Source organism: Thamnophis sirtalis, unplaced genomic scaffold (genome assembly GCF_051295495.1).
Source record: "Thamnophis sirtalis isolate CommonGarterSnake01/CBP01778 unplaced genomic scaffold, rThaSir2_p1.2 scaffold_6, whole genome shotgun sequence".
Lineage (NCBI taxonomy): Eukaryota > Metazoa > Chordata > Lepidosauria > Squamata > Natricidae > Thamnophis > Thamnophis sirtalis.
Window position 1 is genome coordinate 53,026,480 of NW_028261386.1, and position 14,673 is coordinate 53,041,152.

General features: G+C 37.9%; 1 protein-coding gene across 1 annotated transcript in view; it reads left to right on the forward strand.

Moving 5' to 3' along the window:
* Positions 1-3,359: 3,359 nt before the first annotated feature.
* The window catches only part of ALK (ALK receptor tyrosine kinase), a 659,766-nt gene continuing 648,452 nt past the window's right edge, over positions 3,360-14,673 (forward strand). The window contains exon 1 of the mRNA XM_087718714.1: positions 3,360-4,032. Within this exon, the coding sequence (XP_087574840.1) occupies positions 3,360-4,032 (673 nt within the window). The remainder of the gene's footprint in view (positions 4,033-14,673) is intronic.

Here is a 14,673-nt window from a genome sequence, read left to right on the forward strand (position 1 = left end):
AGAGTTTCCAAACCAGAAAGCATATTTACTTAGTAGTTGTGAAGGCTCCCTTTTAAGAACAAAATAAACAGTAAAAAATTGAATGCAGTATATTGAGTGGAATTTACCAAATATTTCAGCTGAAGTCTTAAGTCTCTTGGCCATAGCTTGGTTGGAATGAAAATAAAATTGAAGTATCATTTTGCATTGTGCCTTCTACACTGGAAAAGTAAGATGTATCATTGTATTATTTATTGTGCAGGAAAAAAATGTATGTTAATACAGAAGTCACTCCAGTGCACAGCTTATTAATCATGGGTGTGTGTGTGTGTGGGGGGTGATTGCATGCTTGTGACCTTTTATGAAAACTTTTACCAAAGGCAGAGGAAAATTACATTTCAGCATTCAAGTAGATTGAGAGATAAGATTATTCCACATAAGTGCAAAATTTAATACTGATGCCACTGATATTACCCATTTGATAGGTTGGGCTGATTTCAGCAACAGGCAATAATAATGAGGCATTTTTCCCCTTGGAAAAAAACTGCTAGGTAATTCCAGTTGTGGAGTATCAAGCCATCATTTTTAAATGAGGTGGGGGGACTCATTATTCCTTGATGAACAAAAACTATTTTCAGGCTCAGATATTTATGCTTCAAATACTTGTAATACTTATTCCAGATTTAAAGCTAACCAAAAGCAATTAAAAACCTTTCTTCTTCTGTCCAAATTTACTATGTTATTTATCTACTAAAGATCTCTTAAAGTTGCCCTTTCTTTCTTGGCATTGCTAAGGTGCAGGTTCTCCAAGAAAAAATAGAAGAGGGAAGAATTTATCTTGCCATGACCTACCACTTTCAGTATTAGAGGATGACCAGCAGTAAAATTACAGTAGTGATGGTGAACTATTGGAAGAGTTAAAGGATCGGGTTAAGGACAGATCATCAGGGAGAAAATCTGATCTATTTGGTCACTAAGAGTTGACATGATTGCACATAATCAGTAAATGAAGTGTTGAAAGAAATATCCTTCTGGGTTTGGCTCCAAATGGGGAAAAAGACACTGGAGACATGGAGGCTGCTTGGAAAGATGGTTTAATGGTGGACAGGATCATATGGCTTGAGTTCCTGAACAGAAAAGGAGGGGGTGTCACATGCTTCCAGATGCTGGGTGAAGAAGAGAAGAGACAGAAGGGCTGAAAGTTCCTGGCTTTATACTCTCTGTTTGCCCCCACCTCTCTGTTTCCTGTTCCTGTGTAAGAAATGTATTCTGATTGGTTGACAGACTCTCATGGGGCCATACAGTGGCAACTCTTTAGGCTGTCTTGAGTCCTAGTTTTGTTGAGCATTGCTTCACAGGTACCCTGTGGTGAGATAGGTGAAGGGCTAATACTATCACACCTTAATTCCATTACCCTGGAGCTGAAGGGGAGAACTCTTTGTTATATAGAATAGACTAGCTCAGGCATTTTTATGACCCATTAAGGAAAGTGGGCGTTATTAAGAGTGAGTCTGTTTCCTGCCTAAAAACATGTTTCTCCATTTCTGATCCAGGGAAATATAATATTCTGCTTTTTCAATATTTTCTAGGCTATATCATTTTTCTAGGAGGTGGGGGGTTTGATAATTTCCTACAGAAGAAAGCAGATGGGTTGGAAAAATGTGTTTTCCTTAGGGCTGTTGCGGATGTCATTTATCACATTTTCCAATATAACTCCAATGTAATAGTTGCTGGAGAAGAATTAAACCACTTCCCTTCTTCTTTCTGACTCTCCTGTTATAATTGTCAGAGAAATCCAAATGAGAGGGAAAGACTTGGGCAAGGGCTTGGAGTTGTATAAAAAGGAAAAAAAGGCCAGAGCCTCACAGCTCCTCCCAGGCAGGTAGGGCAGCTATTTGCCTTCAAGCATTTCAGCTCGGAAAATTTCACTTCCATTGCCATATAGCAACAGTGAGCAAGCATACTCAGTGCGTCTTATGCTTTTATAGCATCTATCCTTTGCTGCTATAATAGTCTTCCTTATGCGTCTCCTATGTTCTGTATGAATCACCTTATTTCTCCTGGTCGGTGATTTATAACATGTTACAGTTCCAGCAGCCAGAGGAGATGAAATTAAAAGGCCCAAGCACGTTTAATGGTATTTTCGTTCGAGCCGTCTAATATTTTACATGCAACAAAATTAAGGAAAGTACAAGGACGGCAAATTCCTTTTCAAAGGATGTTTCATTCATCTCAAACTGCCAGCCGGTTACCGCCAGCAGTAAAACTGAAGAGATGGGCTTTTTTTTTTTAATCAATGGCCGGCTCTTCTCCAGCTCAAGCCTTCCCTATCGATCCTTTGCTCATTTGCATAATGAATTCTTCCGAGGCGGCCATTGGCTGCCGCCAGCCGCGCTCGTGCGTGATGTCAGCATTCGCAGGGTATTGCTCGGGTTGTGGCGGGTAGTTGGAGCCTGTCAAAAAATCTTCGCGCAGCGCCGCGGCCGCGGCCGAAGAGAAAAAAGAAGCGAGGCTGAATCGCTCAGCAAAACCCGCCTGTCGAGCGGCAAGAAGGGGAGTGCGGGGAAGAGTCGCGCGTAACTGGCCGAGACTCCTCGCTTATGGCTTGTGGGTCACCCAAAAGAGCTTCTCCGTCACCTGCTCCAAGCGAAGGAGAAAGCCCAGCGCAGAAGGAAAAGCAACACGGCTAAAGAAGTCAGCCCGCTAGCCGGAGTTGGTTCCCGCTAAAATAAGGGCGCCAGAGGCCGCCTCAGACCACCCTCTCTTTGGGGGCTACCTTCGTTTCAGTCCCGCTAGTAAGAAGCCCCGAGAGCGCCCGCCTCGCTTATGACAGATACGGAGCCGGGCGAGAGCCAACGTGGAAAGGGGAAGCCCGCGGCTTCCTGAGCCGGCTCTCCTGGAGACCAGAGGACGCCGGACGTTTAAGGGACGATTCGATAAACGACGCCTCCTTCCCTCCACTACAACTCTCATTTCTGGGCAGGGGCTGGAAGATCCCGGAGGAAAAGCTTTCGCCTGCCCCCCGTGGACCCGACCAAAGGTTCTTTCCGACGTGGAAAAAGGCCGAACCGGGGTTGTTTGCTGCCCCTCTTCCCGAGCATCTGGCCAGCTGGGCGTGCAGGAGTTCTTCGGTCGGCTGAAAGAGGCTGGCGCCAGATCGAAACGAAGAGACCCTTCTTCCCCCTCCGAGCCCGCTCCTTCCAAGGCAGAGCGCGCCTCGGGGATAGGACGAGACCTTTAGACGCGCGGCTTGCGAAGGGGGTCCCGGAGTTGCTCTACCGGCCGCGAACCTGGCTTAAAGGGAGGACTGGACGCGGAGGGTAGCTGGGACAGGCGGAAGATCTTTTTTTTTGTTTGGTCACGTAGCTGTCCCTGATAATATGAAAGGCGCTGGTTTTCTGCCGTTCCTTCTTGCTCCTCTCCTTATCTTTGCCACGCAAGTGGGGACTGTGGATGCGGGCAGCCCCCACTCGGGCTCTCGCGCTGGCGGCCAGCAGCCGCCTCGAGATGCCCCGAGTTTCTCCCGGCAGCAGAGAAAGAGCTTGGCGATGGATTTCATCGTGCCGTCGCTGTTCCGGACCTACCTGAGGGAGCTGGTGCTGGGCGACCGGGGCAGAGGCGAAGCCTTGGGCGGGTTCAAGGCGCACTGCAGCTTGGTGCTGGACTGCCCGCCGCTTTTGCACGCCGCCAGCTCTTGGCCGCCCAGGAGCGGAGCCTCGGAGCCCGCCGGCCGCGCCAGAGCCCAGTCCAAGGTGCTGAAAGCCGGTGCGGTGCGAAAGCTGCGCCGCGCCAAGCAGCTGGTGCTGGAAGTGGGCGAAGCCAACCTGAGGGACGACTGTGCGTGGCGTTCCCAGGAAGGAGTCGTGGCGACGGCGAGCCGGCTCGAGTTTACTCTCACCGAGGAATTCAGCTGGTGGATCCGCTCCGGGGAAGGCAGGCTGAGAGTTCGGTTGATGCCGGAAAGGAAGGCGTCGTTCTTGGGCAGGGAAGGCAGCTTATCAGCGGCCATCAGGGCATCCCGGCCCCGCCTATTTTTCCAGGTGGCCACCAGAGGTGAGAGAATAGTTGGCGACTTCCGCAACCTAGATAAAGTCAGGCTCATCGAGTTTTGGATGCTGGTGGGGGGAGGGTACTTTGTCTCTGAGGAAAGTTTGGGAAACGTAGCGGGAGTGAAACTAACAGAGTGAGAGTGATCTTCTTTTATGTTAGAAGGATTTCTAGGGTGGATTTCTAAATCTCTGCTCTCGTTTATCCCAAATAAAGCGAGCCTTCCCAATTTACTGTAGTTCTTGTAGTACTAATTCAGTAACATCCTTTGGAAAGAGTTTGTGATTTGCTGTGACATTTTCAAATAGAATCTATTTTTTTTTTAAAAAAATCCATTATACTGTTAATTTTCTGCATTCTACATAGTGATGCATATCCTGAAAGGGAATAACACAATGAGTATGTAAATTAAATAAAAAATAATTTCCCCCTCCCAGTTGAGGGGGAATGCTCAAATGCCTCTTCCTCTCTGGTATGTAGCTCTTAGGGGTTTGTTGGAGAGTAATGCACTGCAAGAAGTTAATGTGCTGGTTAATGACTGCAATAAAGTTATTGTAAATCTTAACATGTCAAACAGTAAACTATCAAACTTTTATGTTGAGTTAATTGTAAAAAATTAACTACATATAACATTTCTTTTTCCTTTATTAAGGAGATATTTTTCCAAGAAGGAGCAATAATCTGGAGAAATTCAGTGAAGTTTAGTGGAATTCCTGTAGTGTAATTAAGACATGAATAATGTTACTTAGAAGTAATGTTACTTTTAAATCAACCTTTGTAACACTCCAATGACCTTTAGATGTGTTGGACTAATCCCCATGTTTCCCACACATCACCCATAGACCATCTTACACATTTGGAGAACATAAGTCTGTTCTACATCCTATGCAGTTTTGGCAGAAACATGCCATAGTGAATTCAGTGAAGCTTATACACAACTTACTGTCCATAATAAAAATAATTATCTAAACAGAATACTGTTTAGAGACTGGTAAGATCTTGAATGCATTTAGCCTGGAAAATGAGATGTGCAGGTTGAGAAAAAAACCTTCTTATTAACATCCCCTTGAAAAATTATATGTATTATTCATTAAAAAAACCCCTAAGAACTATTTTACACAATGACTCATTACTAGCAAGTATAATTTCTTTTTAACTGAAATGTAAAAGTTATTCATTCAGAATAATATAACTGAGATTCATAATTGCAAAAGCCACCCTCTGATTAAATTAAAATTAAGATTTGTCATTGGTCATAAACTGTTTCCATTAATTAATTGATCATAATTAGTATCTTAATATTTTAGTGCAAATAGCTGAAACACATTGCCTACATCAGGAGATTTCTGCAGACTAATAGCCCATTTTTTTAAAAAAAATACAATATGGTTCACTGTAATAGACATCAGTTTTTAAAACTGATAGCATAAAATATTATATTTCAAATTTATGTAGTTCTGTGAATTACAAACTAAACTGCTAAAAAAGTGCAAGCACTGAAATATAATTAGACTTCATGTAGCATAGCCAGATTTCATTCCTCTGTCTACAAGGGTGAAGATTTTTAGAATCATACTTTTCAATGTTGTTTTTCCTCTCTACATATTGCCAGTGTTTCCCCACCTCATCCCAAAGCATTTGTATCACCTAATGCTAGACTGTAAATTTGCTGTAGAGCAAAGTAATTAGTATTAGGCTGGGTACCTGTTGAGATGTTTGCTTAAGGAGAAGGAAACTCATTGGATAAAGTTTTGCTGGAGAGAGTTAGAATTTATTTGCAATATACTAGCCTCCAATATATAACCATGCAATTTATGAATAAACTTAAATTAAAGGGAATTTTGGATGGAACTTCACTCCTCTTTTAAGGAATTGGCAAACCATCTCATATAAAGATGCAGTTTCATTACACTTTAGCAATATTAGACTAATACAAACAACTATTGAACTGGGTATCTTCTTACTGTAATCTTTTAGATGGATTTCCTAATCTCTACTTCTTCAGCACTGATATTATCTGCATAAAAGCCCCTTTCCTCCTCTATAATGTTATGTACTGCTTATAATATCCCTTAGGTATATAAACTAGTCATTATAAAACAAACTATGATTCTATGAAATTTCCAAAATAGAGTGCTGGAATCTTTATGTTTATAATTGGTAATTTTTGTAAATATTTCAAAAGAAACCTAGTTCGAAGTTATGGAATGAAATCTGAAGCATTCAGATTCAATCTTATATAGGGATGAACAGGTCAGAAGTTTAATATTACTGAAATTACTTGTAGCTGAAACTACACTTTGACAAAGAGAACTCCTACTCATGATTGGTGACCTCCAAGTAGATTCCTTAATAAAATGCCATTGATTCTCTGACCTCAATTCCAGGAACATCAAGAATAGGATTTTAAGAAAGTACAGTTCAGACCTGGACATTTTTCTCCTTATTACTTATAGCAGATATAAATAATATTCTGATTTTGGGTCATCTACTATTGGTCCTAAATAACAAACGATGGCTACATATGTATATGTGTGTGTCAGTATATATGTATCAGTATATATGTATCATACATACAATGTACAGTATCATTGTATATCTTTCTGTTTTCTATTACTATCATCCACAGCAAAACAAGCCATTATGTTAACAACTATATTTAATTTATTATTTATGCCCATGCACTCTAATGCTACCAGATCTAGGCTGCAAAATATGGTGGTAGAGAACTGTTAAGATTTCTGTACTTCTTTGCTGCCATCTAGGAATGCCCTGGCTTTTTGCAGCTCAGTTCTATACATTCTCAGTGTGTTTCTTCAATGTTCTGCCAACACCGCTATCCACAGATAGAAACCTATCTACATATGGGCTTTCAATACTGCTAGTACCAGCCAAGCTGTTGCAAGAATAGCAAAGCAACATCTTTCTCCAAAGTTAGCTTCGCAATTGTTCTATTGCTAAAATTGATTGGAAACATGCTGCAAACAATGACATGGCACTGCAAAGCTTTTACACTGTGTTTGACAAGATTTCCCTCACTTTCTTTGTAGTGAGTAGTTCGTGACTGCCACCAATATGTTATTTTTTTTTATTTAGTAAGAAAAGTTATTGTTGGTCTAAGCCAATATTAAATTATTGTGTAAGGAATGAAGAATTCATCTGAACTTAGGTATTAAACGAACAAGTAAATGTCCTTGCTGCTATATCCTACTACACATAAGAAGCTTGTAAAAAATGCTTAACTGAAGTTGTCTGTTCAATAAATCACTGTTCTATGAAGGGTGACCCTCAGTGTGTAAGGGCTGTATTTTTAAACAGACAGTGAAATATTGTAAGAAAAGTAATCTTAAAGGATGATGAGCAATGCTCTATGAAACATGGCAGTAGAATATTATTTCTTCAGAAATTGATGGTAGAAAGCTAAGCAAGCACAAAATTTATACTAATATTTTAACATGCTTTTCATGGCAAATATTAAACATAAGGTTTACACAATTCTCAAATCATATGTGAAGCAAGGACACAAATAATTTAAAGTAGAAACACTGACTGTTGTTTATCAGAGTTTAATGTACCAGCACAAAGTGCTATTCTTTAATGACAGAGGAGTGGGCTATTTTGAACTCCAACATACAAATAATAGATTGTGCAGGCAACATATTCCACAGACCATTCATTTATATGGATATTGGATTAACCTTTTCTCCCCTTTTGAGGGAAGCAAAATGTTTAAAAGAGACCTTTGTGTTTATTATTTATGTGAGTAGAAATCTAATTTGAAGGTGGATATAGAAGATATTCCACAGCTCAATAAAAGTATGAACTTGGGTCAAGATCTATAAATCAATGGTCCATGGATTTCTGCTCTTAGTAGATCTTCTGACATAGTGCTGAAAACAATGCCATTTGCTAATTCACACACATAATTTGGCAAGAAATCTATAGGTGATAATCTATGGATAATAATAAAGATTTAACTCCTATACTAGTAAATTCTTATATATTTAAAATGTATATTTGGATATACCTGATAAAGGCTATGCATATGGAGTGTGTGTTAATAAAGTATAGATATATCCCAGTAGTCGGGACACAGGAAAGAGTATATATCCTTGCAAGATAAACTTTGTACCAGAGTTTCTAGATTGCATAGAACAATGGGAGCAAGTTCAGGGTAAAACTGGATTTTGTTTTTGCTTGTGATATACTGGCTGAAATGAATTTTAAAATATTGTTTATGATGAAAAGCAAAGCTCATGAAAGATACAAGGTGACAAAACGTTCTGAGTAAGAAATGGGCCATTATTTTAGTAGTGCCAAGAGTTTTTCACAAGTAGATCTTGTGAAAAAAATTGACATGAAAGAAAAAAGGGGGAAAACTAGTATGGAAGAATAATTGCAGGAAAAGAAGGTGTGTAGAGCTATGTTAATACAGAATATTTAATTAACATGCTTAGTGGTATGATGAAGTGAAAGAGGCTGTGGATTAAAAACAATATGTAACACAATGCTGCATAAATAAAATGACTGAAAGATATTATGGAAGGCAGAGAAATAAATCTGTTTTAATAGAATTTTTTAAAAAAATGGTAGTTAGTGAAACAGACTAAAGAGGAAGCTTCCAGCTGAGTTAACGGGATTAAAAATAAAAGGCATAAAATTATTTCAGAAAAATTAAGCTGAAGGAGTGCTGAAAGGAGTAGAGATTTCTATAAGAATGGTAATGATATCTTGAAGTGTGAAACTAATATAAATACAAATGTTATAAATATTTGGGTCCATTGTTGAATAAAAAGTCATAAATGCTATGAGAGTATTAATAGGTCTGAAGATGTGCATGATATAACTGTAGAAATGTTAAAGTATTTATGTGGTTTGCTTATTGAATGGCTCTGTGGCTAGATCTGGTAATTGGAAGAATACTTTTATTGTGTTCATGGGCCTTTTTAAAGCAAGCGCCAACATCTGCAACTCCTTTCCCATCTGTTTTGGATGATCTTAAACATTATTTTGCTAATATGTGACATTAAGGACATTGTGCAATACTTTGCCCATTGTGTTAATTTTCTTCTCCTTGGTATTGGAATGTATATTAACCTTTTTCAATCATTGGCCATTGTGTTCCTCCTGAGAAGAGCAGGTTTAGTTTGACTAGAACTTTTACTGATTTTTCTTCTGTTGTTAACCATTTTTCTGTAGATATTCCTATAGCCTTGACAATGACCAGGATGCTGATCTAAATTCATCTTCTAGTTTAGAGATTCTTGTAAGAAGGAAATATTTTTAAATGAATCATGGATGTTGACACCTCTCCTCTACAGAATTTCAGAATACTCCTTCCATCTTTGCTTGATCATCACTGAATAATGTATGTTATAATTTGTCAATTCCTTTATCATAACTGCTAGGTTCTCCTTTTGAGTTCAGGAAGACTGAGGGTGGAAGTTCGTTCTCCATACTTGGGGGTTGGTTTCTGAATGTTTCATTACCAGTCTAGGTAACATCTTCAGCAGAGTTTAGGGAATATTTGTGTCTGTGTTTTTTTGCTTTCAGTTATGGGAGATAAACTGAATGGTACTGGTGAAAACTAAATTGAGCTACATTATTATTTTATGTTATAGCAATAGTAATAGTACTTAGACTTATTCACTACTCCATAGTACTTTACAGCACTCTCTAGGTGGTTTATAATATCAGGATATTGGTAGGATGGATATTATTGTTTTAAAACACTGATAAGGCTCTATAGTTAGATTATTCAGAAGGTCATGACACTTTGATTTATAAGACAAATTGAGATGTTGAAGTCTTCCCAAAAGTAATGAAATGAAAGTAACCATTCAATTTTACTCTCCAGAGAGCATTTCCCCCTAATCTATGGCACACTTGTGGACTAATACTAGTTTAACTTGAGGGTTATGGCAGAAGCTATTCAAATACCATGGGTTTGTCACTGCATTTTTTCTAGATTTATTGTCATGCTGACATCTTAAAACCAACTGAATGCTTAGTAACAGTTCTGAAAGGTTCCCTCAGTGAAGATTTGGTTTCATTTAAACTCCATGTGGACTTAGAGTGGCAAAGACTTCTCTGATTTATGCATGCAAAGTTCTGGCCAACAAATTTGTTAAAGGAGAAATTAGGTATGTGACAGTATGTCTGTGTCTAATTTTTAACCTACTTTTGATGATAACATTATCCCAAAACAGAAATTACAAGAAAGAAAACTGAAAATTCACTAGAAACCTTTTATAAATTAGGTTTTCAACTGGAATACAAACTACACGTAAATTGGCATCAAATGTTTTCTGAATTAGGCGTGGGATCTTTTCAAGTCTTTTCATTTGATAGTTTTGGTCTTGAAAGAGTTTCTGAATGAGGTTCAGCAGAGGCTGTTTTTATTCTGAAAAAGTCTGCAGGTTTGAGATATAAAAGAAATAGTAAAACATTTTATCTGGCTAAATTGTCTGGACGTATTTTCTTCTCTCCATGTCTGAAATGGATTGCCAAAGTTGCTTTGGACAGCAACATGGGTGGCATATAAATGTAATAACATAAATAAATGCATTTATTGTATTACAAAGTGGAGATAGGAAATATTAATATCACTCATATATATGACTATATGAATATTTCTCATATGAATACATAAGAGAACATATATTTAAACCCTATTAACAAACATTGCTGTAAAGAATATCATATTAATTTAAAAATGTATGTTTAATGCAAGTACTTCAAGTATACCTTGCAAAATACAAGAATTAGTTATATGAATGTATGCAGTATCTTCATGGTGTATCTATGGTAATGTTATAGGACTGTTCATATTTAAGTGCTAAATGAAGAGTATATGAAGTAATATTTACCCTCTGATTGTGCAAAGGCTTTCATAGTGTGCAGGAATATGTAAAAAGGATATTGAATCAAGAAAAGAGCTGAATTTTTTCAAGGCTCATGTAGCTGCTTCATTACATGTCCCTAGTTTTCTGTGCATTGGAGTTTATGCACAGCCCCTTTCATCCAGAGACCCTTTCATTCATTTAGAAAAAAGAGGGGCAAAATAACCATGTATGCATAGGCATGCCAAAATAGTTGTGAGTAGCTTCTGAAACAGCTGGGTGATCCTGGAAAAAGATGTTATTACTTTATTGATTCAAAGAGAGGTATGTGCTATATGCTAGAGGTATGTCCTATGTGCTCATGCAAAAAATGAATCTCTCTTTTGAAGAGTTTGCTCAGATTTATTTATTTATTTGAGTTGTATGCTACTCATCTCACCTAGATTGGCCTACTTACTGATAAGATGTAGAATATGAAAAATAATACATTCTTTACTATCTCTATTTTACTACTTGGAATCAAGAGAAGAGAAGGTACAGAAATTTGGTTCTATAATTAGAATGCACTGTAGTTCACTGACATCAAAATATACAAAAAATCCCTTTGACTGGATGCTTTCCTAGACAGCTCCAGTCAAAGATACTATTTTTTTTTCACATGCCCCATTTAGCTGAGTCAAGGGTGATGTCAAACATGAAAGCCCAGTGAGGAAGGAGTAATTTTAAACTGCTTTGGACAAAATTGCCTTTCCATAGTAAGCTGCATTGTGCAAATTTAGCAAAGTATGATGGGAGACAAATTCTTTCCCTTTCTTCTAATCTAGGCAAATCTACAAACGCTTAAAGCAGGCCCACAAATACAGGGCTTGTTGAGGCAGTCCCTATCTGTTATTCCTTTTTCTTGGGAGGGAATGTTATCATTATCCTTTAAGAAAAGAATTCTTTCAGAATTAATGTTTTCTATACAAAATGTTTAGATTCTGGGGCAGTCTCTCTAAGTCGTATGATTTTAAATGCTAATCTCTAAGTCTTTTGATTTTAAAAGCTCTCAGGAGTGTTACCTTTCATTTTCCACCTGCAAGATATCCAGGAAACACATCATTGGCAATGGAGCTATGGATCTATTTATTTTTCTTTATGTACACTGAGAGCATATGCACCAAAGAAAAATTCCTTGTGTGTCCAATCACACTTGGCCCATAAAGAATTCTATTCTATTCTATTTGTTGCTTCAGAAGGTTTATCCAGCCACCAATCTGAGTAGTTGTAACAGCATGTCTGTCTCTGCCAGCCATAATGCTATTTCCTTAGCAGTCCCTCATCTGCTCTTTCATGTTGTTGCCTTGGTTTTCTAGTGGCCAGTGGGATGCTAGAAGTTTCCCCTTGGCTTCTATTGTTTCATATTAGAGACAGCCTCTTAAAACATTCTGCTTAATTGTTCTAGGATTATAGAGCTTTCGATCTTGTTAATGATTTTTATGATACTAAGATTAAGTCTCCATATTATGTATGCTGTGATATAAATACTCAAATGAGTATAATAACAGAGTATATCTGTTTCCAGAGGGGAATACCTCCTGAGTAGAAAAGTAGGGTATAACTAGAATAATAATAAATCAGCATGTTGTTTTTTTCTGCAAAGGACTAATTGAATTCAATAGCAAAATAAAGACAATACATTTAGTATCACATAGAATTTTGTGGCTCACACTCTATCTACTTCATTAATACAGGGAGTATAGTTCTGAAAAAAGAATATGATATAGAACCATGGATTCAAGCTTTTGTCCAATGCCTTGCTCAGAATAGGAATCCCAATTAAAGCATCTTTGACAGATGTCTTCCCCAGCCTTCTCTCACTAAAGAGAAACTTACCATATCAATAATTAGTTTGACTGTTGAACTGCTCTGACCACTAAGACATTTCTCCTAATATTCTGAAATAATTTGCCTTGCTGCATCTTCAGATCCTTATGGAAAGTAGAATCAGGTCAAGGCTTTCTTTTAGGTGACACTTCTTCAAGCATTTGAAGTCTTTATATCTAAGACATGGCCACCCCAGTGATCCTTTCTAATGTCAGCTGCAAAATTTCAAAGAGGTTTAATTTAATGTGATTTAATTCAATAAAATTCCCATCAAATTCACCTCTTTGAAACAAATTTGGAAATCCCCCCCCTTCAAATGTGGTGAATTAATTTAGGTGGTTATGAAGTGCTTCACAGATTCAGCTCCCCCCCCCCCCCGCTTTTTGGGTTGTTATAGTATTCCAATGGCATTCCCATACCTGGAAAATACTGTGGGAAGGAGAGTTGAATTTTGTGATAGAATATTGACATTGTAACTGAATAAAGTCACAGATGAAATCAGCTGTCATTGTTGAGACAGCTTAAATGTAGAGACTCTTACTCTGAGGCTGAAGGTTTCACCTGCCATACACTGGTAGTCAAGGCGGCTTTGAATGCTGCTGATCTACAAACCCCAATGTCCTTCATCATTGGCCAGGCAGTCTAGGGAAGTTTTAAGTGGTAGTTCCTTTGGAAGCTGGCAGGAATGGTCTCAGGGTAGTGCAGAAAAAAGACAGTATAATCTTGAATGAATGGATGGATGAATGAATTAATAGATGGATGAATGGATGAGTAAAAATAAGTTCTGAAATATATAGTAATTAAAACATGTAGCTACAGCTTAATATTAACAGTAATTCTGTTACAGCTTCTTGTAGCTCCTACAATTTTCCGTGTCCTTGGACAGAAGAACTTAATAGAACATTGAACACAGAATAATAGAGATGGAAGGGACTCAGAGGTCTTCTAGTCTAATCCCTTGCTGGTTGTCCAGTCTCTTTTTGAAAGCCTACAGTGATGGAGCATCCTCACTGATATATAAGACAGTCCTTGACATACAACTTTAAAGCAACATGCCCATTACTCTCATATATCATAATGGTCATAAAATGAGTAACACTGGGCGACCAACCCAATTTTATGACTTTTTTGCCACTGTCATTAAGTGAACCATAATCCAAAGGTGTTTTTCCAAAAGGCAAAAGGTTTTTCTTGGCTTTTTTCCTTGGAAACATTTCACTTCTCATGCAAGAAGCCTCTTTATTTCTGATCTGCTTACAACATGAAAATAATATTTAGTGGCCTGAGTGAAGAATTAATTGTATTTAATGACTTAATACAAAAGTTGTAATCTTAATAGTAGCAAATAGAGTACTAGACTGAAAAACAGAAACTTGTCTAGTGAATGTTGGAACAAATCAATTATTTTGTTAGGAGTTTTTAAAAATCAATTTACAGCAATTATTTGGTAGCCATTTTTATTGTGATTTAATACTGGTACCACATGTAATATTACTGTGGTCATATTTTGCGGAGTATTTAATCTTTACCATCACCACTCTGTTCTGCCCCATTCCTCATTATGGTGGGTAGTGTGGAGTGTGTTTCTAGAATAAATGAACAAAGAATGTTGGCATTATATTACAGGTGTAGATATTCCCAGCAGAATCTCCCAAGATGTGAAGGTCTGGTGAAAGAAAACAGGGACCTACATTGAGCACAGCAATATAGGAAGATGATAGAGGCAGAGGATCACTTTAGTGACAATCACAAGTGACATGAAAAATAAGGAAAGTTCCTCAAAAAAAATTCTGAACTCAGAAGGAGGTTTCAATCTCAAATTGGCATGCTAAAGGATGCCAATCAATTAACTTTTAAGGCAGAAAATTTCCAGTTGGGTTAATTGTTACATGCACATACACAGATGAGTCACTTCAATTCCTCTTAAATCTCATTAATT